Source organism: Aethalodelphis obliquidens, unplaced genomic scaffold, assembly GCF_003676395.1.
Source record: "Aethalodelphis obliquidens isolate GAN/ISIS:26980383/991018 unplaced genomic scaffold, ASM367639v1 scaffold9, whole genome shotgun sequence".
In the NCBI taxonomy this organism is placed as follows: domain Eukaryota; kingdom Metazoa; phylum Chordata; class Mammalia; order Artiodactyla; family Delphinidae; genus Aethalodelphis; species Aethalodelphis obliquidens.
The window spans coordinates 33,474,459-33,498,061 of NW_020837953.1; the positions used below are offsets into that span (position 1 = coordinate 33,474,459).

At 54.2% G+C, this 23,603-nt stretch overlaps 1 protein-coding gene across 1 annotated transcript in view; it reads left to right on the top strand.

Moving 5' to 3' along the window:
- The window catches only part of RUNX3 (RUNX family transcription factor 3), a 62,577-nt gene that overhangs the window by 20,163 nt on the left and 18,811 nt on the right, over nucleotides 1-23,603 (top strand). Inside the window, exons 2-4 of the mRNA XM_027109670.1 lie at nucleotides 13,558-13,826; nucleotides 15,708-15,864; nucleotides 23,462-23,566. Coding sequence (XP_026965471.1) covers nucleotides 13,558-13,826; nucleotides 15,708-15,864; nucleotides 23,462-23,566 — 531 coding nt within the window. The remainder of the gene's footprint in view (nucleotides 1-13,557; nucleotides 13,827-15,707; nucleotides 15,865-23,461; nucleotides 23,567-23,603) is intronic.

Sequence of the window (23,603 nt, forward strand, 5' to 3'; positions counted from 1 at the left end):
GGAGGTTGAAGAACACGCTGGACAGTGGGGCCGGCCTGAGGAGCACCAGGCCGGGTATGGGGCCTGGTGGGGTCCTGGCACTGGGGCACAAAGGAATGCAGTACAAGCCCCTCTCATCTCCAGCCTCAGTTTCCTCAGCTCTAGGTCAGGCTACTTCAATTCGCCCCATCTGGTTCTCAGGGCTATTGTGGGAGAAGCAAAAAGGGAGAAAAGGGGAAACAAGTTTTAGAATCATGGACGTGCCTGGTGCAGAGGAGGTGGGAGAAGGCAGGTGGGAGAAGCTGCTTCCTGCCGTGCTGTGGGCCCTCCCACCAGCTCCCCTCTCCTTTCCTCCACCTGAGTCTCCTCAACCTTCAGGTCTTGGCGCAGATGCCACCTCCTCCGAGAGACCTTCACTGACCCGCCTGTCTAAGGAATTAGTGACCACCCACTGTCTATCTTCGTGTTTATGTATTTGCCTCCTTGTTTATCTTGTGCCTTCCCTGCTGGAGTCTAAGCTATCGTGTCCATTGCTGTGTCCTCAGCACCTAAAATAACCCCTGGCACATAGTACGTGCTCAAAAAATGTTTGTTGACTGAATGAATCTAGCTAGAGCCTCCTCCTTCCTTTGCTTATTTCCCCTTTTCCTTTCCATCCCAGCTCTTCCCCCATCAAGTGCAGTGCTCCCCGAGGATAGGACTGGGAACATTTCCCCCTGCGCTCCTAGGATGGGACCAGGCCTCTGTGAGCTAAGGACTTTCAGAGCATCAAGCCCACCCCTGATCTGACTGAGGTTCAGAGATGGGGCAGTAAGAGGGTGCAGCCCCCACCCAGGGTCTGAGCACACTTTATGATCCCATTCCAGAAGTCACTCAGGGGCACCCAGAGATGCACAGGTGATGAACATCACCTTCTTGCCAGGGACAAACTCATGCCAACAGCAAATGACAAAGAGTGCCCAGTGTCTGAGCCTGTGGCCCAGCTTGCTCTAGCCTCTGTTTGGTTCTGCCCACATCCTCAGCGCCTCCCCAAGGGCCACAGGCCCGCTAGGCGAAGAGGGACAGACACAGCTCATTGCATAGGGCTGGTGCCACTCTGAGAGCAGATCTCCCTGCTGCATGCCCCAACCCCAGCCATCCATTCCTGCTGGCCTTTGGTTCCTGGGGGTCATCTGTGGACCCCAGGCCACAGCTCTGTCTTGTGTCCATGGCGTCTGTGCTCCCCATGGGCCTGGCAGGGCAGCACAGACTGCCTAGGTTCAAAGCTCACCTCTGACATTCATCTGAGGTGTGAACCGGGGCAACTTATTAACCTTTCTGTGCCTCAGTTTTCCTAGTGCTATAATGGAAGTAATAATAAGGGTACTTAACACCTAAGGTGGCTATGAGGATAAATGAAATAATACATGTGAAGTGTGGATCTCATTAGTTATTATATTGAAGGGCCTGGCCCCTGGGGTGGGGCTGCTGCATACAGCAGGGCACAATTTCAGCATCAAAAGATCTTGATTCAAATTCCAGCTCTGCCCCTTCCTAGCTGGGTCCAGGAGACTTACTCAATGAACTTCAGTCCCTCGTCTGTAAAGCAGGCCCGATGACATGTACCTAGAAAGCTGTTGGTAAGATTTAAGGAGCTCAGTAGGGAGCATGCTCAGCAGGGGCTGGGTACCCCAAAATGCTCCACATGGGGGGCTGCCATGGTGAGGATGGCTTCAAGGCCACCAGATGGTTCAGCTGAGTGAGCTGGTGGACAGGACAATCTGGTTGAAACAGTGATTTGGCCAAGAATACACACCCTCCAACTTTGATGCCCCATGGGCAGTTTTGCAACTCTATGCAAATTTCAGCATTTTTGTCAATCATTTTTTCAGAGGTTTCGGGGAGGGAGGTCTTTTTCGGGGAGGGAGGGCTTTTTTACCTTTTGCTTTTCTCCTAAAATATTTTATTGTAAAATATAGTAACAGGGAGTGTATATAAATATTGTTTAAATGATAATAATAAAACAGACATCCATAAACCCACCACCTAGCTTTTAAAAAACCCCACTAAGTAAGGTGGATGGACCTAGAGTCTGTCATACAGAGTGAAGTAAGTCAGATAGAGAAAAACAAATACCGTATGCTAACACATATATACGGAATCTAAAAATAAATGGTTCTGATGAACCTAGGGGCAGGACAGGCACAAAGACACAGATGTAGAGAATGGACTTGAGGGCACAGGGCGGGGGAAGGGTAAGCTGGGACGAAGTGAGAGGACAGTATTGACATACACACACTACCAAATGTAAAACAGACAGCTGGTGGGAAGCAGCTGCGTGCCACAGGGAGATCAGCTCGGTACTTTGCGACCACCTAGAGGGGTGGGAGAGGGAGGGTGGGAGGGACGGAGACGCAAGAGGGAGGGGATATGGGGACATATGTTTGCATACGGCTGATTCGCTTAGTTGTACTGCAGAACCTAACACAACACTGTGAAGCAATTATACTCCAGTAAAGATGTTAAAAAAAAAAACCCACTAAGTGGACCTTAGGGCTCTCACCAGTGTCCGCTTCCCAGTCACATCCCTCCTTCTCCCTGTCCCTGCCACGGCGGGGCAGGGGAACCACTCTCCTGTGTTAACCATCATCTTGCTTGTCTGTATGCTTTCTGCTTTCAGTGTCATTTTCTATTTATAAGAGCAGTCATTTTGGAATGAACTGAAAGGCAGCAATAAAGGATGTGAGCTATTGAACTACTAAAATGTATTTGGAGGGAAGATCATGGAAGGTGGTCAATTCTCCCCATTTTACAGATGAGGAGACTGAGGCTGGAGGAGGCCCAAGGTCACACACTAGCAGGTAAAGATGCCAGGGTGAGAACTCAGAGCTGGTAGACCCTGCATCACAGACTGTCAGGTCACGAATGGAACTTCGGTTTCACTCTATCATTTGTTCAATAAATGTTTACTATGAGCCAAACCTAAGCTAGACACTGATACCTGGTCCAGCCTCCAGCCCCATCCAACTTTTAAATTCCCTCTACAATATCCTGGCCTCAACTTGAATACCTCCCATGACGGGGAGCTCTCTACCTCTAGAGGAATGTCTCATTCTGTCTCTGCTTCTTTTCCTCATATGGAGCCCAACAGCCACTGGCCATAGTTCCATCCCCAGCACTCGTATGGTCCCCTGCCACGCATGGGCTCTTCAGAGATCTGAAAGCAGAGCTCTCAGCCCCAGGCTTGCTCTTCCCCAGGACAAAGTTCCCAGTTGCTTTAACAGTTCATCAAATGACATGGCGTCAATACTCTTCCCCGTGCTGAGGTTCCTGGGGGTGTCACCTAGGCCCTAAAAGAGGGGGCTCAGGGTGACGCACCCTGCAGGGGTGATCAGGCTGTGGCAGCTGCTGTCTCTGAGCTCCCATGTGAGCCGGAAGCCCCTTCACGACACCCCTTGAGAAGCAGTAATTGGCCTGTTTTACAGGTGAGGGGGCTGAAGCTCAGGAAGGTGATGTGTCATGTCCGGGGCCTCTCAGCCTGAACCTGACCCCAGGGCTTTGGGGCCCCAGGCTCATGCTCTGCCCTCCAGCCCAGGCTGCCTCAGGGACCCTCCCTGCAACCCTCATATAACAGCCACCTTTTTCTGGACCAAGAGGGCAGGCTCCCCTCACCTCCATGGAGCATTTGGGAGGGAAGGAGGTTAACAGTCAGATACTGGGCAAGCGTCTGAAAGCCCTGGGCTCACAAACCACCTAGAGAGTCAATGCCCCTGAACTAAGAAGAAGCAGAAACTCCCACAGCCAGGGTTCAACTCCTCCCAGAGCTGAGCTAGAGAACAAACTCAAGCTCTAAGCCCTCACTCCACACCTGCCTCAAAGTCTGCATGTAGCTCTGTCCACAGGATGGTCTGTGTCTACACGCACTTGACGTGTGCCTATGGAGGCCTATCTGTGTCTACATTAATGGGTCTGTGAGTGTTGACACAGACAGATGTGTCTCCTTGTGAGCGTCTTTGCACACACATACACTTAACTGTTTACATGTGTGGCTGTGACGTAGCAGTGTTGGCCTCCATGAGGACTTGTCCACATAGATGTGTGAGTGTGAGCTGCGAGTGAGTGTGTGTGAGAGTGTGTGCATGAGCATGTGTGTTGCGTGTGAGTGTGCCCATGAGAAGAGGTGTGTGTGTGTGTGTGTGTGTGTGTGTGCGCACACGTACCCTGTGTGCCTTGGGTCCAGTAAGATCTTTCTTCTCCTGGCTTTCCAGAGCTCTATCCCTCACCTGCCCCTTGGGTCCTAGAGTTTGACCCTTCCTCCCCATTTTCTAGCCAAATTATAACACCTGGAATAAAGGCCTTTATTATGGAAACAATGACACAACCTAAACGTGAGTGGGGAAAAAAGGACATTACCATCACCAGGCACATTTTTTCCTAAAGAGGACCCTTAGCTGAGGCTTCCAGACCTGGGCACTTAAGGTGCCTGACAGGCCATGGTGACCTGTGGAGGGCAAGACCAGAGTTGGTCCCTCCAAAGGTTTGTGCAGAGGAAAGCTAGGTCATCAGGCAGGAGCCTCAGAGTTGGGTCCGGCTGCCAGTGAGCATCCTGTGTGACCTTGAGCAAGTCTATGACCTTGCCTGGGCCTCAGTTTCCCCAGTCATAGATTAACATGGAATGCTAGAACATTGAAGATGGACAGTCCTCCTGGGGATCAAGTGTGGGCTAATACATTTCTCTCCCTGATGGGGTGTCTGAGGCCCAGAGAGGGAAGGGGCTTGCCTGAGGTTACCCTGCAAGGAATAAGGGGACGGCTCCCCTGGGGCCAGCAGCCAGGTCATAAGTCATGACCACCTTTAGGCTCCATTCAGCCCCAACTTTCTATGATTCATAGAGGATTGGAAGCCCTTTGAGTTTATCAAGGTATAAGGCACAACTGCTTCCCCAGCCAATGAGGGTAGCAGAGGAAAACTGGAGCATGAGAGAGTGAAGTCACAAACAGGACTTCTAGATGTTTAGGACGGAGAGTGGGGGAGGGGGGCCAGGACTCCCACCACATCCAAGGCCAGACTCAAGGCAATGACCCACACAGAAGAGCTAAAAATGTACAAGTGCAACAAACAACTATAAACTGGGACACCCCTCCCCCTCAGCCCTATGGGTCCGGGCCCAGGTCCACTGTTGCCCAGTCCAGGACCGAGGGACCCATTCCCCACTGACTGGGTATGACCATGAGTACCTTCACTTGTCAGGCCTCAATTATCCCTTCTGTTATTTGGAAATAAAAAAGCCTGACCGTGTGCATCACCATCCCCACTGGACATGATGAACATGAAAGACTGCAGAATGCGGAGGGACCTGACTCCAAATCTAGGCTTCCCTGCCGCATGGACGCCTCTTTGAGCCTCAGTTTCCACATCTGCCCAATTCACGAGGTTGCTTTAAAGTTCACCTCAGACAATATAGGTGCTCAAAAAACACTCTCCCCAGGCCTGGGCCCATGGAAGGGGCCAGGAGACATGAGGCAATGGGCTGATGGGGTGACCTGTGGGCAGGACCAGTCATATCATTTGAGGGGCCTGGTGTAAAATGAAAATGCATGCCCCTTCTTCAAAAAGTATTAAGCATGTCAAGGCAGTGACGGCAGAGCATGAATCCAATTGCAAGGCCCTTTTGTGCGACTGCATGGGTCACGGGCCCAGGAAGCTGGCCCTGCCTGTGGGACATCTGGGGCAGCTCAAACTCAGTTCAGGTTGAGGAACTGAGGCCCTGCCACTGTGGCTTCTACCACCGCGCGGAGGGCTACCCCTGTCCCCCGGGGTTGCAGCTGGGATCACGACCGCTGGGCCCTGCCACTCTCGGTGGCCATCGGAGGCCACATAAAAGACCAACTGTTCTCCACCTCATTCTGCCCCGTTTTTATCTCATGCCATGCATACAGCACATAGTTGATTTCTTTCCGCAAAGGGCTGCGCTTTTTTTCTTTTCCAAGGGCGACGCTGGAAAGCCATGTGGCTTTTATTGCTGTCAGGAATGTCTGAGGCGTTCCTCTACTACCACATGAAATGGAGCCGTAATCTTCATCTGCGTAAGGCCAAAGCCCCCAGTCTCCTCAGAGCCATCGGCCTCTGAGATTAATTAAGGCTTCACAAGGACTGATAGTCATTAGGACCTATTTGGGGCGATGGAAAATCCCTAATGGGACTGGCTGGGCCCTGGAGGCACTGGGTGGGCAGGCATGGGGGGAGGTGGCATGGAGAGAAAGGCACCCTGGAGCACAGTCAGTGGGAGGCGGTGAGAGGGGGTTCCAGACTCTGCCCCTGGCCAAAGCTGCGACCTTGAGTGAGACCCTTCCCCTCCCTCGGCCTTGGTTCCACCATTCGATAAATAGGAGATTTGGATATGATACCTCAGAGCCCTGTGGAGTCTGACATTATAAAATTCTGAATCCTGCCCACAGTTCTCATGCCAGGATTCTAGTTCTATTCCATGACTGTAACTTCAGGCAACTGATTCTGGTCCATGAGAACAAGAGTGTGGTGGTCAGGAACGTGGGCTCTGGGGCCACGCTGCCTGGTTGGAATCCTAGCTCCACAGTTTCCCAGCTGTGTGTCCTTGGGCAAATTACTTAACCTCTCTGTCTTCGGTTTTCTCACCTGTAAAATGGGGGTGATAACTGTACCTCCCCCATAAAAATATTGTGAGGTTAGATGCACTTTAACTGTTGTCAGTAATGATTAATAAAGCTTAGCGTTCTAACCCTGTGGTTCCAATCCTATTCGAACATTGGTTTTTGGACTACCAATCTCTTGGACTCCTATTCTTGCCACCTGATTAAGGTTTGCAGGCATTTTGAACCTGAAAGCCCTCCTGTCTTTCCTCTACTATAGGGGATGCAAGAGGCAACAGCCACTCAGAAGAGCCCTTTCCTTAACTGCCAGAGCGGAGAGCTCCGTCCAGGGCCTGGGGAAAGGCCACGCCCTTCCCTGAAGCCCCCTTGGGCTCCAGGATACCCAGGCCCCTCTCCCCATTCTCCTGCTCTTCCCTGCCCCCCAGCAGAGGAGTCCTCTGATTTGACGGCTCTGCCAGCAAGGAGCTTGGCACCCACCCAGTGTTGTGGATGGATGCACTGTGACCAGCCAGCAGAGCAGAGACAGAGCCCTGCTCTGTGTCAAGGAGTCATGTTAAAAGAAGGGCCCTCAAGGGACTTCCCTGGTGGTCCAGTGGCTAGGACTCAGCTGTGGCCCCAGGTTCAATCCCTGGTGGGGGAACTACGATCCCGCAAAAAAAAAAAAAAAAAAAGAAGAGCCCTCGAGACTTTCTTGTTTGAACCTCTCAGGTTCTGAGGCCCAAAGGGAAGAAGCTCTTTACTCTCTGAGCCTCAATTTTCCCACCTGTAAAGTGGAGAAAACAAAATCTCTACCCTGCGGAAGCCTCATAAGGGTTAGTGATAATTGGGGTAGCACTCCCAGCACACAGCAGGAGTCCAACCAATTAGGGCAATTGTTAGTCATAGACCACAGCGCTCCGCCAGAATTATTTCCGTTTTATAGATGACCAAAGTGAGGAACGGTGAGGGTGGTAGGAAGACCAGACCCAGTGGTGGGAGCCAAAGCCAGAATCCACTTCCCTGGCTACTGCTGGGGCCGCCTCCCCTCCCCTGGCCACACTTGTGCTGAGACCACCCCTCTATCCTTCGTCCTCCCTCTCGCATTCCCAAAACTGGGCACCCTCTCCCAGGGGAGCTACAGCAGGGTGGGAGTGGGAGTGGGGGGCTCCGCGGCTGCAGGGACAAGAGGGGAGCCGGCACCTCCTGAGGCTCCAACCCGGGGTCACAGTGAAAATCATCTGGGGTACTGCGGGGAGCCGGCCCAAAGCCTAGAAGGTTGGTGAAAGTGAGGCCTGCAGCCAGACGGGGCACTTCCCCTGGAGCGATGGGTCGCACCTGGCCGGGAGGGGGCGCTGGAGGGATGCCCTGCAGCCCTGGCTCGCGGCTCCGTCTGCGGGCTCCAGCAGGGTGGGCGGAAGTCAGGCCGTCCGGCTGTGGTGCTGCCCCCTGGCCTTGCAGGAGCTCCGTCCAAGTCTCCCTTCTTCCTTGGTGACTCAGGTCAAGTCTCTCCCCGTTCTGGACCTCAGTGTTCCTATCTGTATACTGGGGACTACAGCTGAGTCAGCCTCTTCCCAGGAGAGTCGGTTCCGAGATGAAAAGAGAGCAGGCTGTGGGAGCGGACAACCCCTGCACCCGCTTCCCGGAGTCTGCAGGGTCTGCTGATTTCCAAGTCCACCGTTGTTCAACAAATTGTATTGCCTCTAGCTCCCCTACCATCATCACAGCTAACCGTACTGAGCTCTTTCAATATCTGTACACTGGGCTCTTCCCATTTCTTCATTTAACCACTGGTGGGGGGAGGGAGGAGGAACGTATATAACCATTTGAGGTGCCTCCTCCCCGAATTTTGAGTCAGATTGAGCTTTTAATCTGGTGCTTGTCCTCCTTAGCCCAGAAAACCTTGAGCCATGTTTCTTTTCATTTAAATGGGCGTAACACCCACCACGTACACATGAGGATCGAAAGACGCACTTAAAGCCCAAACACAGTGCCTGGACGTGATAACACCTCAGCCAACATGGCTGTTACTTCTCTTCCTACTTTATCGTCCAGGGGACCAAGGCTCAGAGAGGTGCAGACCCTGGGCAAAAGTTACAGCCAGTTAACGGCAGAGGCTGTAGCTGTGTCCTACTCACCATGCTCTCCCCAGCTCCCTCTCCCGCCCCTCAGAGTCTGGCCCTTTCCAAAAGAGAAAAAAAAAAAAAAAAACCCTGCAATTTGAGAAGCCACTTGTCCTCCTCCTCCAGCGCCATCAGCAGGAGCCTTCCTGAGAGGCTGCCCAGGAGGGACAGCCTCAGAGATGGATTCTCGGGGGTGAAGGCTCCCAACTCCGGAGGCAGCAACCCCTCAACCGTATTACTGTTTTTCATGACCCTTTCTCACTAATTATATATGTATGTTTTAATATATGATATATAGGTAGCATATATAATAAAACTTACATATGTATAAATATATATCTGAAATAAGGATGCAGACAAGTCCTAGTTTAAACAGCAGCATTCTCTTCCTTTTTCTTTCACGTGGAACAATTGATGGTATTTTTCATATGGTGAAACACAATGCCCCTCCCCGCCAGATTGTGAAATGGAGCGATTAGAATGACCTCCATTCACAGAAGAGGAAACTGAGGCTCAGTGAGGGACAGGAATGTTCCACCTTGGGTTCCAGGGCACTAGGAAAGAAACAGCTTTCACCATGGGTCTCTCTGGAGTGGGTGTGCAGGTCGGGCTGGGAGAAACCATCAGCTTCTGCATGACTGTCCTCTGTCTATTCTCTGGACTGGGGCTCCCATGAGACTCAGGATAAAGGGAACAGCCGCCTCCTGGGGAGGGCGTGAGGGCTGACAGTGCTGGCTGAGGTCAGTTTCTACTTGGGAAAGTGTCTGTGGGGAGGTAGGGGGTGAGGCGAGTGGGTTTCCAGAGTGAGGGTCTGAGAGCCCAGGGGAAGGTGAGTCCTCAAGGTCCAGGCACCGGCAGCCCTGTGATGGTTGCTGGAAAACCCTCCTGCAAGCTGTCTCTGGCTGGACATTCCTTAGCTCCCCCAGGCCGCCCCCAGGAGAACCAAGGGGGACAGGATTGCCAAGGACTAGGTTCCGAGTCTGGGGAAGCTTTGAATTTGGGAACTGGGTATTTCACAAATGGGAAACGTGAGGCCCAGAGAGGGGAAGGGACTTGCCAAAGGTCCCGGACAAGGGGTGATCAGGACTTATTTTTTTAGTATAAACAACAGTGCCAGCTAGAATGGATGGAGCACCACCTATGTGCCAGGCCTGTGCTAAGCACTTTACACACAATTCTATGAGGAGGCCACTGTTATTACCCCCACTATACAGATGAAACAGATGAAGCTCAGAGAGGTTTTAAGCAATTTTCCCTAGATCACAGTAGGTGGTGGAAGAACTCAGGCAGTGGAACCTCAGACCAAAGCTCCTTCCACAGCCAATGGACCTCTTAGGTTTTCCAGAGCATATACGTCCACTATCTGGCACGGCTGGGGGGTCCTCACCCCTCCCCAAGCACTGGGACTCCCTAGGAATCAGACCTGCCCTCAGAAGCGCTCTCTCTGGTGGGAGGGGAGAGACGTGCAGGCACCTCACTACCGGGAGTGCGCTAGGAGCGCACTCCTAGACCTTCTCCTGCAGCAGGAGGAGGGTGCCCGACACAGGGTCATTCTGACCCCATGGATCCCCTTCCAGGGGTGGAGGACACTTGGCGGGAGGAGTGGCTCCCAGAACCCAGACTCTGCAGGCTCCAGGTTGTGTCCGTGTTTACCCAGCTCTGGGCCAAGGTAGGTCCAGACCTCCTGGCTTCCTCCCCCTGCTGTGGACAACTTGGCGTTCCCTTAGGTGGGCTGTTTGTCCATCGGTCCCAGAGAAGAAGGAGAGGAGATGACTGTCCACATAAGATGGGGAAGGGACAGGGTAACTGGGTGTCCCAGCTTGGGGACTGGGAGCTTTCCAACTGTAACTGTCCTTCGAAAAACGGGGAGAGAGGGGGTGGGAAGAGAAGGAGAGAGAGAGGTGTGACCCTAGGTCTGTCAGTCTGGGGTGGGGACAAAGCAGGTTTGCCTTAGGTTGAAATTGGGAAAGAGCTGGTCTGTTCCTCTGTGAGTGCTCCTCAACCCCGGCGCTCCGGAACAGGACAGGAAAGTGCTGTGCATTTCTGCCAGAGGGAACGTTCTGCAGCGGGTCGGAGGGCGCAGGAGCCCTCCGGTGTCCGAGATGCGAAGGCAGAGAGCGTCCTTGTCCATTGGGGGCGGAGAGGGCAGCCTCTGGTCTACCACAAGGCCACTGGTTTGTCCGATACGTAGCGCACAGATAGTGAGGAATAGGGCGAGAGGTCTGTCCAGAAGGGGCAGCTTGCAGGAGGCGGCCGGCAGCGCCTGAACGCGGGACCGCAGCTGGCGCACATCTGTGCGCAGAGCCTGTCGGGGCATCTCCGCGGCTGGCAGAGTGCAGGCGTCAACTAGCGGTGGATCTCGGAACTGCTCCTCCCCCGGCGGCCCCGGGGACCTCCTACGTCTACAACCCAGGTTCCCTGGTTCTGGCGCCCACTGGCAGCGAGCGCCTTCCTTAGGGCTGGAGCCATGACGGGTCCTATGCCAGGTGCCAAGATCCACAGGAGTCCTATTCTCAGGAAACCCATTTGTAAACCAGCCGTAGGATGAGAGGGAGAAATCAGGCGGAGAGACAAGGAAGGGCATGGCTGCAAACCAAAACCATTCGACAAACCGGATTTACGAACCTCAGAGGCAGCGGGTCCTGGCCGCTCCAGGGCAGTGCGGCGTCGCCCGTCCTCCCTGGCCCCGGGCCCTACCTGGCAGGAAGCTCCCAGAGGTTGGATGCGCCAAGGTCCCGATTCCTCACTTTCTTCTAGTTCTGCGGCTAGTGTCTGTGCTCACGTGAGCGAGCGGGCCTGAGCCCCGGCGATCTGCAACTCCGACGTGTAGGCTCTATAAAAAGGTCCAGTGATGGACCTTCGTCGTCCCTGTTCTCTAAATGGCCCGAGGGACTGATGTGAGGCTCCGACAGGGGTGGGGATCAGCTCTCCAGGTGGTCGAGGTTGGGCCAGAGCCGGTCCACCCTGGAGCGGACGCAGGGCTTGATTTCGTTTGGTAACGACGAAATGGCACGCGATGGGCCGGGGTCAGATCCAGGGCGAGATCTTGCAGCCACCTTCAGATCCTATGCTTCTTTGCTCCCGAGGCTTGGAATCGGTCGTTTTGCACCTGTCGAGTGCCGGAAACAACGAATATCCAACCCGATCTGCAAAACGGCGGGGAGGCTCTGCACGCGTTCGTTCCCCAGACTCCAGGGAGCGCATCTGTGGCGATAATCCAGTGTGCATGGCGGCTTGATCTTTCCAGTTCCCCTCCTCGATGTAGCCTGTCCCTACGCCCGCTCGCCCGGCCTAGGAGGCGGGAAAGGGATTGTTTGCCTGCTTGCCGCCGGGGAATGGTTGGGCCACGCGGCCAGGAGTGGGAGCGAGGACCCAGGGCCGGCGAGCAGTGCCTCGGCAGAGCTGTCTTTGGTCCCTGCCCGCGTGGCCCAAGCGCACCGCCCGGGCAGAGGTGGGCGTGGACCCGCGGGAGCCAGTTTGCATCCACATGGTGGATGAAAATTCCCTCCTTTGGAAGAAGGGGCCCTTAGCTTTGCAGCCATTCCTGCGTTATCTGCACAGTTTTCCTCTCACCAGGGACTCGCGTCCTCTTCCACGATGCAGGACAGTGTTTACATGCGCGCGGGGTCGGCGGGGGGCAGGAGTAAACACTCGCGTTTTTCAGGCCCCACCGCGTTTTTCGAAGACCCTCAGGCCGCCACAACGAAGAACGACACAGGCCTGCGCGATGCTGAAAGTTATTTTGAGGGGAGAGCGGAGAGAAATGGGGTTACTCGCCCCCAAGCCGATGAGGGCGCATAAGGGACACCCTTCCCTCTGTCCCCAGGTTGGCACCGGGGCCACCGGGGCCGGGAGAAAAGTCGCGCAGAGCTGGGAGCTGCAGAGGCCTCTGGCTCGCGCGTAATCTCGTATGCGGTGGAGGCTCTTGGGTCAAAATAATTTGCGGGACAGGTAGGGGCAGTGAGAAGCCACTTTGGGGCAGCTCCCCGCTGGATGTCACCGGCCTTGAGGCCCCCACGGCCCCCAGCTGAGAGTGCAAGCTTCACAGGCCGAAAGCAGCTGGAGTGGGGAGGCCTGGCTGCGGGCGGCCGGGAAGGGCGACAGAAGAGCAGCTGCAGCCCCCGGGTCTGGAGGCGGCGGCAAATGAGCCTCTGTAGGGACTAGACGTTTTAAACAAATTCTTAGCCTCGGCTCCGGCTCCTCAGAACTCTCAAGGAGCCCCGGGTCGTCGCGCTGGGGGCCCCCCAACCCCGGGCGTCCTCGGCGGGGCGGAGCCTTCCGCCCCTCCCCGTTGGGCGGCCTTCTGCGGTCCCCGTTCCTCCCCCGCGAGCGCTGCCGAGGTGCCCGCGATGGGGGCTCCGATTGGCTGCACGACGCGTCGCTCGGGCCGGCCCCGCCCCCTCGGGCCCCGGGGTACTAACCCCTCGCGGGCGGTTTCGGCACCGCCACTTGATTCTCGAGGATTTGCTCTGGGGCTGCGGCTGCGGAGTCGGTGGGGAGGCCGCTAGCGGGCTGCGGGGGCGGGAGGCGGCGGCGGCGGTGGCTGCACAGCCCGCGCGGGCCCCGCCGCGCTCAAGGCAACCGGGATCGCCGCGAGGGCGGCCACACGCGGGCCGCTCGCCCAGAATGCGGGACTAGCGGACAGGCTGCGCGGCCGTCGGGGCAGCGAGGCCTCGCGGCTGGCTGGCCCAGGGGAGGCGTCCCCGGGCGCCGCCCCCTGCGCCCTGAGGCCTCGGCCCGGCTGCTTCTGCTTTCCCGATTCTCGCGGCAGCGGCTGCCGAGGAGGCGCCCGCGCCAGCCACCCCCGGGGGAGCCGCGCCGCCGCCGCCCGCCCGGTGCCCTGACGGCCGCTGTTATGCGTATTCCTGTAGACCCGAGCACCAGCCGCCGCTTCACACCTCCCTCCACGGCCTTCCCCTGCGGCGGCGGCGGCGGCGGCAAGATGGGCGAGAACAGCGGCGCGCTGGGCGCGCAGGCGGCCGTGGGGCCCGGCGGGCGCGCCCGACCCGAGGTGCGCTCGATGGTGGACGTGCTGGCGGACCACGCGGGCGAACTCGTGCGCACCGACAGCCCCAACTTCCTCTGCTCCGTGCTGCCCTCGCACTGGCGCTGTAACAAGACGCTGCCCGTCGCCTTCAAGGTGAGTGCGGGGCCCTGGGCGGGAGGACACCGGCCCTGCGCCTTCGGGCGTCTCAGCTGCTGGAGCCAGGGCCCCAGAAAGGGAGGGGCGGGGACGTGCCCGCGACCCCGCGGCTAGAGCCCAGCAGCCGAGCCACAGGCGCTTGCGGTCTCTTTGCGCGCTCCGGCCGGGGACTTCGGCGTTCCTTCTTGGATGCACCCGACACGGACGACTTTTAGAGGATTTGGCCCCTCCACCCTTGGGGAGCCCTGCGGAGAGATGTTGATGCGGAAACGGGCGGATGGGGCTTCGCTCTTCCCCAGCCCGGATCCCTCGGACACAGCCCTGCGGGCAGCGGGGCAGAGGAGCCCCGGGACCAGGGCGAGGACACCGGAGGCGGGGTGCGGAGGGTGGAGAGGGCCTACCCTCCTCTCAGAGGAGCAGCACCCCTCCTTCTGCACTGCTTCAGAAACACTTCCTGCTCACACCGTCAACTCCCGGCTTCTGAAATTTTACACCGGGAGGCTCTAGGCCGGGATCGGGGGCCTAAACGAACCCTAAACGGTTGCGGCCGGGATCCCGAATGTCAGGCAGAGACTGGGGGCGCTCCCACCCCTGGCAACCCCCAGTCATTCAGAGGAGCTTTTTCTCTTTGCTGGGGAGTAGGCGACTGTTTCATTTTCATTTTTTTAAGGGGGCAGCGAGATGAAACGAAAACGCCTTGGTTTTCCCCTAAACCTCTCACAGCTGCCGTGAGAAAGGGCAAGGCAGGAAGGGCCAGCGGCTGGGGGTGGCGGGTGCCTGAGGTGGCTGGAAACAGCGGCTCCTGGCAGCTGAGGCCGCCCTTGGTCCCATTAAGACGACTCCAAATTGGAAAAAGGGATGAGTGGCTCTTTGAGGTCTCCCGGGTGACATCTTAAAATACCAGTGGGGAAAATCTCCCGGGGAGAAGGGGGAGGGGGAAGCCCGTGTGACTTTAATCCTCAGATCGGAGGTTTTACTGTCACTTGGAGCTTAAAAGGAATCTTTGAAATTAAAAGAAGACAGGATGTTGACAGGAAATCTGGCCTTTTTAATCAGACCCCAAACATTTTCTCCTTGAAATTTTTACCATCTGGATCCCTAGTCCCTGCACGCGGTGGCCACGTTTAAATGGCTGTGACTGCCTTTGCAGTCTGATTCCTTTTCAAAAGGCATCTGCCTCCCCATGCTCCTTGGGATGGGGGCGTGGGGGAGACTTATTAGGGGGGCATCTCCACCCCCATCCTGCAATTCCCAGCAGGTGCATCCTCCTGCTATCAAAAGCCCCTCTCTCACTTTAAAGGGGGTTTCTGGACAAACCCCTCTGAAAACACCAGTTTGTTTTGCATTTTGCATTTTCCCTGCATAACGAATTCAGGCTCTGCAGAGGCAGATAAACTGGGCCTGGGCTGCATTTCAGGGCCACATTTTGTACCCCAAAGGGCTCTGGCATTAATTGAATGTGGGGAGCAGTCCCGTTATTATTGATGATATTATTTTCATTTAGAGACTTGGTTGCTAGGAGCGTGTTGATTCCTCTTTTGCTCAAGCCGAAGGGAAGAGAGGAACTGCACCCCACAACATACTGCCTGCGCTCATTCACTGCTTTCGCTTAGATTAAATTTCATTGAAAGGATAAATTGTTCAGGACGTGACTTAGCCAGTTGATCTAGGATTTGGGTGTGGAAGGTAGAGATTTTGTCCTTTGATTTTTGTTGTATTGGGGGGCAGGTCGCTCTTGTTTTTAACCTCTTCTCCAACCCGCATTTGAAAAATCTGCAGTGCGCCTGGGACCTAGGGGAGCTGCCCGCCCAGCTCCTCCCCTTCTTTCCTTGGCCTCCTCTACCTTCCTAAGCTGTCCCCCTGCCCCCATGCCCTCAGGTGGTGGCTCTGGGGGACGTGCCAGATGGAACGGTGGTGACCGTGATGGCCGGCAACGATGAGAACTACTCCGCTGAGCTGCGCAACGCCTCAGCCGTCATGAAGAACCAGGTGGCCAGGTTCAACGACCTTCGCTTCGTGGGCCGCAGTGGGCGAGGTGAGCGGGAGGGAGACCGCGCCAGCCCAACTTTGGCAACGGCAAAGGCGGGGAGAAGGAAGCTGAGAGCGAGGTCTTGGGGTCCCTGTGGCAGCCCCAGAAACAGGTCTTCAGGGCCAGCTCTGTCGAAAACAGCGGTTTGGAACCCCTTAGGGTGTTACAGACCCTTTTGAGGATGTGAAGAACGTTAGGGTCTTTTGCCGGAAAAGACACAACTTTCTTCCCATTTCTGGGGTTTACTAACTTGTGAAGTCTTCCACACCTCCCCTCTTTCCCGGTTAAGCACCCTTGTCTCACAAAGGTGCTGGGAGAAGATAGTAGACTATCACTGTCTTCAGAATGGGGCCTCGTCAGTCTTTTTTGGCAGGATGCTTCGAGGCTGATTTAGACAAATCCTTGGTCTTTAGGTCCCCAGCGCCCCAGCCAGTCTCCCCACTGGGGTGGAATCTCCCCCACACTTTGAGGCTGCCTCTCCCCAGCTGCGGTCTCCTGAAGCCACAGTTTCACCAGTTCTTCGAGCCTTAAGGTGGTTTAGAAAAGAAACGAATGCAGTGCAGGATGCTGAATGTTGGAAAGCATAGCTTGAAGCCTGCCGTCTCCCACCCTAGAATCATGGCTGGTGTGCCACCCTGCCTGTCTGATCTTCCTCAGGCAATATGAAGGAAGGCGGGACCAGACGCCGCTGTGGCTGCTGCCAGGGGCTGTTGAGTGGGAGGCTGCTGGGACCTGAAACCCGTCATCACTTCTGGGTGGAGAAGTTCTAGAACCCCTGCCGGGGTGAAATGGAGACTTGAGGGCTCTCTGGCCCTTTAAGACCAGCCTGCTGAAAAGGGGGGAGTGTCCTTCCCAAGCACCAGCCGGCCCCTCCCGCTTAAGAAAGTGAGCTAGGTTCCCTCTGCTTCCAGTTGCGACAGAGGCGGAGGCAGAATGGTACTTTTCATCACCAATAAACAAGACCTGCTTAAGGTTTTAGTTCCCTCTGAGCCGCCAGTCCTGCTCGGAAAAGGGCATCTGGGCACCATTTTTTCCTCTCCAGCCGCTCAGTGTATACATACAAATGTCAAACATATTTTGACTTTTCAGCATTAATTAAAACCAGGGCATTATTTGCATGTAATAACTGTTTACTTGTTACTTTTTATGAAACTGAAATAGTTTACATTCTTTCAAACATTTCCTGTTCCTGTTGGCTCCCTTCCCCACGCCCAGATTTCTTTCAGACGTTGCCCTTAACTGGTTGCAGGTTGATGGATGGAAAATGTTTGCTTTTATGAATTAAGCTTTCATTGCTGCTCCTAATTAGTCTTCAAGCCCCTTTTGTCATCCCCAATCTCTCAAGCCTTTTGCAACTTAATCCCAGCCCCAGCCCTGAGTGGAGAGTCGCTCGCCGCTGGCTGGTGGTAGCTTGCTTGGATGCAGTTGGACGGCGGGGTGGTGGCCAGGTCCGCAGGCCCAGATGGCGGTGGCGAGGGAGACCCCCTACAGCTGCAGCAGAAGGGGAGGTCGGTCTTGGGAGCCCAGTGAAGCACCTACACCCTCTTCTGGGAGGTGAACTCCGGAAAGCGAAGAGACGGTGATTCTGCGTTACTGAGACCCTGCCTGGCCCTTCTGCTGCTGAAAACAATTTCTTTGTGGTATTTATACCCACAGACCCGCACCCACCCTGCAAGGCCCACCGGGAGGGAGATAGGTTTCCAAAGCATTGTGTAGCAGCGTGTTCCTGGAGCAGGCAAGGCTGAGGCTGGGGTCATGGCTCTGGGAGATGCAGGAGGCTGGGTCTATGAGGCATCCTCACAGCCATTCTCTTGCCAGTCTCAGTGGTCCTGGGAGGCAGAAGAGGCCTGAGTGGGCGCTCCGATGCCCGTGGAACTTGACGGGACTTTCAGACCTTGGAGGCTCATGGTCTTCAACAGCCTGGGCTCTACAACCAGCCGACCTGGATTTCAGTTCCAGCTCTGCCAGTGACTTGCTGGATGATATTGGGCAAATGGCTTAACCTCTCTGTGTCTCTGTTTCATCGTCTGTAACATGGGGATGATAATGTTACCTACCTCGTGGGATTTTTGTGAGCATCAAGGAGACGGGTACTAGCATATCAGTTGGCACATGCTGAGAGCTGGATACAGGTCAGAGATTTTGTTACTTCAAATGCCTGGGACTGGAGGAGATCTTTGCAGTCCCTTTGAATGGTGACAGTCACTGATTTTCTGATTATGGTGTGGTTTGGGCGGGGGTGGGGGAAACCCAGAAAGTGTGAAGTGTCGAGTGGGAGAAGTGGAGGCGGCTGGCAGTGAGATAGGAGGACACAGGGGTCCTGTGGCATGCAGCTCCGCATCTGCCGTGCCCCTCCTGCCCACTGGGAAATTCCCTCTGAGGAACAGATCGGTGTTTGACACAGACAGTTTGGGCCACTTTAGGAGGCAGGACAGGCTGGGGTTTTGGACTCAGAGCCTTTCCCTGCCTCTCTGACTTCTGCCAGAGCTAAGAAACCAGATGGAAACTTCTGCTTGTTTCCTTGCATTTTACTCCTTGAATCTGTCTTAATTCCAAGAAGATAGCTTTCCGTACAAGGCATACGCACGATACCACCCCAGAGCTCTCACGATAAGCCTGAAGGTGTAAACCAAAAGAAGGAAGGGAAGGAAACCAAGTCATTCTCCTGCAGTGATTAGGGCCAAGGTCCCCGCCCTGCCGGCCGCAGTGCCCCTTCTTACAACAAATTTTTGCAGCACGCCCTCTACCATCCTACAATTGAAACGCGCAAGATAACTTAATCTATCCACCTGTGTGCATATTCAAAATCTATATAATTCCATAGCTATAATGGAGAGAAAAAGGAAAAGTAACTTATAATGATGTATCTATTTGAATATGTAAATGTTGGGGCGAGATGACAGACACTGTGAGGTGGATGGGTGTTTGCACCTCTAGCTGAAGCCCCGTGACCCCTGCGGCCGACCCGACAGGCCAGGTGTACATGACTCAAAGTCTGAACGTGGCACTGCCGTCAGTGACATGATTCGCTGAAGCTGTGAGCAATTCTTGGCAAAATTCTGAGCAAAATTTTTTAAAAAAAAGAATTGTCTTCCCTCCCAGAAAGTTCAGTACATATCAAAAGAGTGTAAAAACTTTTTCCTTGTTTTATCTAAAACTGAGTTAGGCTCATGGCTCAGAGAATCTACATAAGCAAGTTTTTCCCACACGGGAAGAGTGAATAGTTGATTGCCCTGTGCAGTGCTAGACATTTGCATCCCCCCCTGCCTTCCACATCCCACCTCTTGAGGACCATGCAGCACACATCCCCAAAATGCTGTCTAGGAGGGGGCCACTGGCCTAGGTAAAGATGAAAACAACGTGACTTCCTGAACTGTCATGACCTGGTGAAAAAGAAACCGTAGTGTGTGGAGACAGATTTGGGAGCCAACGTGTAGGTGCAGGCTTAGGGGGACCACTGGTGGGGGAGGAGTGGATGGCTTCCTGGTCGACATTGAACAAATCCAGAGGCCCCCAGAGATGTCCCCTCCCGCTGTCCATGAGGCCCCAGTGAGTGGGGCTTGTCCCACAGGAACCCAGGCAAAGAGAGACAGGGACTTGCCCAAGGGCGCACTGCCAGACCCCGCTGTGTCTGCTGCTCCATCCAGGGACCCAGGTCCTGTGGGGACGCCTACGGCCACTCTCAGCCCCAAGGAGCAACTATTTCCAGACAGGACTTCTCCGCCTCCTACCAGGGCCAGTGGGAGCACCTTGATTTGCAATTCCTGGGCTCCCAGCTGATTGAGAGTTTGCCCGGGGTTCCTGCACAGTTGTCCACCTCCTTTGTCCTCTCAGCTTCCTGCTCTAAGAGAGTGGAGAGGTGGGCGGATGGGTTTGCCGCCAGGTGGAGAGAGAGGTGATGGGCGCTCAGGGAGACAGCTTTCCCCACCTGTGGTTCGTGGGACCCCTGCCTCTTGTGGCACCTGACACTTGCCCCTCCCTCCCACTCCTGCTCCCAAGTGCCAGCCCCTCCCTTCCTCCCTCCCTGGTCTCTGTGGGTACCTGGGAGGGGTGGTGTCAGGCCTGGAAACTGGGAGGAAGCTGTTAAGGTGGGCTGGTGACCTCAGGGCAAGCCTGTGGTTTGCTGCCTGGTGGGGGCTCCTCACTCCCCAGGAGTAGGTGCTTAGGGTCGGTGCGAAGGGGCAGGCTCCAGTACATTCTAACCTTCCTGGGCACTCTGCCTGGATACTGTGTGACCTGGTCAACTCATTGCCCCTCTGTGAGTCTCAGTTTTCTAATCTGTAAAATGGGAGCAGTAACCTCTGCCCTTAATTCATTTAACAAACATTTATTGAGCACCTACTATATGCCAGATGCTGTCCTAGGGGACATAGCAGTGAACAAGACAAAAGTTCTGGCCCCCAGGGAGCTTATAATCTAGTAAAGGGAGACAAAATAAAATAAATAAGTAGGTAGATTATTAGAAGTAATAAGCATTAGGAGGAAACTCAAGCAGATTGAGTGGGAGTGGGAAGGTCTGTGACGCTTCAGAGTGAGCTTCTTAACCTTTCATTACCCCATGGACCCCTTTGACAGTCTCAGAATTGTGCTTTTAAAGAATGAAATAAAATACAAAGGATGGCAATGAAAACCAATTATATTAAAACATAGCAAAACGTTTTTAAAAATTGTGATAAATGCGCTGCCTTGTTAGCTTGTTAAATAACAAGATCTAGCAACGGGTTTGATGACGACCGTGACTTTGAAGTTGTGACGAGCATGAAAGATATTTAAAGAAATCTGCAACGTCTGTAATGTGATATGTAAATATGTGTGACGTCTGTTGGTGACAAGGTCACAGGGACCGCTGTAATGCCTCTGTGGTTTGTTGCCTACGTTCATACTTAAGAGAGATGCTAAATTTCAGCTAGAGGCTAGGGACAATACATTTGTCATTTTTTTCTTTTCCTGTCCCAGTTTCTGAGCCCGCTCAATTCTAAGAGGGATGCCAAGTTAAAAATGCCTCCTTAAAAAAAAAAAAAAAAAAAGCCTCCTTTAGATAAAGTGAGCAGGGAGGGCCTCACTGGAAAGGTGACTTTTCAGTGATGACCTGAAGGAAGGAAGGTGAGAAATAGAGCACTCCAGGGAGCTGGCAAGTGCGGGGCACAGGGGCCCATCCAGCCCTGGGCTGTCAACCTCAACTACCCAGCGGCTTGGCACCCTGCGGTACCAAGGAGGTGACGGAAGGGTCAGAGGCTCAGGGACCCCTGGAGAGGGCCTTACTGGTTGGGGGAAGGATCCAGGAGGGAAAAGACCTCAGAGTGAGGGGAAGCAGTAGGGGGGAAGGAGGGTCCCAGGAGGGGTGGGGCCTGGAGCGGGAGGCCTTTGCACTTCCTGTTTCCAGAAAGCATGGAAAGCGCCCCTGTGGTCTGAGTGAGGGCCAGGTGGGTGTCTGGCCCAGAGCTCCAGGTCGGGAGTGGGTTGCATTTCCACCCCTGCCTCCAGCTGGCAGCTCTGGCAAATCCCTCCAGAGAGGCCCCACTCTTCCCCAGTTTGAGTCACACCTCAATTTAAACCCCTTCTGTCCCCCTACCCCCTTACATCCCCCCAGTCTCAGAAGCCCTTGGGTTCCTGGGTGTGGCCCCGGGAGCCTGGCTGGTTTTCTTTTGTGCTGGGTTGTCCTCTTTCTGAGGCTGGAGTTTTCCCTCCATCACCGATCAACAAGTACCAGCCATGCTAAGCTACCGTTTCTCACACCCCGCCGCCCCCCCCCCCCCCAGCTTTCATCTCCTACTTGTGAAGTGGGAATATGGAATCAGGCCTGCCTGCCCTGGAGATGTGTTGGGAGGACGGGGACAGCCCTGGGGGGACACAGGTGCACAGGGCCATCAGCCCCTGCCCTCGGGGAGTCCCCGGGCCTGTAACTGGGGACCAGAGACAGGGGTGCTCGGGGGCAGGGCAGGAGGAGGCCAATCTGACTTGAGGATCAGCGAAGCTCTCCCCACACCCCTCCCCAGCCTCACACGCATGGAGACTTTGATGCTGGTAGAGAACAGGGCGGGAGAGGGGACTCTCACTTCAGTAAAGGTGCTGGGAAAATTGGGGTGCCCTTTGAAGAAAAACCCAACCAGTAAACCCCCCGAAGAATCAAAGAATTCAACGTGGAAGGTAGAGAGGATGGTGTTGATTGAAGGTAACCTTTCTAAACACAAAATGACAGGAGAAATCACAAGCAAGAGGTAGAACTGAAAATGCAAATCAGCTTGTGTCAGAAAGCGAAATGTAAAGGCCAGTGGAGTGGGAAACCGACTGCCGCAAACAGGACAGGAGAGTGTTAACAAGCTTGATAGAGTGATTTTTCCTTAAGGCATTGAAACCTTAATAGAAAAGTATGAAAGCCCATGAAGCAGTGATTTGTGTTGGATTAGGATAGATGATAAACATATAAAAAATTTCAGTCTCACTAGTAATAGAACAAAGGCGACAAAGTCAAGAGTGTTTAAGAGATCTTTCCACCTTGATAGATGAGGTCACGAAGATGCTGACAGCATCACGGTAGACTCGGGCCCACACCAATCACGACGATCCTCTCCAGAGAGCCATCTCACCGGAGAGATTAATGCCCCTGAATCCCTCCCAACCCTCTGACGCGGTGAAATCACTCACCGCTTCTTGGAATCTATTCTAAGGAAGTAAGCAGAGATGTAGGCAAAGATTTTTATAAACAGAAGGCCATTTTCGTTTTATTTTACATGGTAAAACAAAAATGATGATTTTAAAAGTTTTCTCCCGTCTCAGGAATTTTGAATGGAGACTTTGGAGCCAAATGTCTATCTAAAAATAGAACAGAGCTCTGGAAATAACAGTTGTGTCTACAAATGAAATGTCTGCAGTTCCCAGATCAGTCCTTTTTCAGCCCCAGCTGCACACGCCAATAAGCAATTAGCAGCCAGGTAACACCCAAGAGTAAGGAGGTGGATAAGTCAAAGGTGAGGCTTCCAGGAGTTGAAATGTTTTGCAGCCATTAAAAATGAAGTTTATGAAGAATTTTTAATGACATAAGTGCTTATGGTGTGATGTTAAGTGAACAAAAAAGAGGGTACGGAAATACTTATTTTAGTGTCATTGCAACTATGTAAAAACACACACTCGCCCAAAAAGGGTTGCAGGAAAGAACACCCAAATAAATGTTAATAGTGTTTATCTCTGGCTAGTGGAACTGTGGGTGATTCTTTTTTCTTCTTTTTTATATGTTCTGTGTTCTCAAAGTCTTCTATAAAGATCACTAATTATTTTCATGAAAAAAAAAATATGTACTCATCTGAGCTCCCCACCCCCAAATCGCAAGGGTCTCTAGGTAGAAGGAACAGCACAAACAAAGGCCAAGAAGCAGGGAGGAAGCAAGCCAGGGTGGCCAGAGCGTGGGGCAGGGGAATGTGGTAAAGTTGGTGCCAGACCTCCTGGGGCCTTGAATGCCAACCCCAGCAGCTTGAATTTTACCCAGAACCCTATCTTCTGCCCAGGTTCAAAGTAGAGAGACCTGCTCCTTCTGGAAGATTAGGGCTTCAGGGTGTTGTGAATAGCTCCAGGTGCCAACCTCTTCTTTATTCCCCACTCCCCCCAGGGAAGAGTTTCACACTGACCATCACCGTGTTCACCAACCCCACACAAGTGGCCACCTACCACCGAGCCATCAAGGTGACTGTGGATGGACCCCGGGAGCCCAGACGTAAGTGCCGGAGCCACTCAGCCCCCTGGGTCGGGGA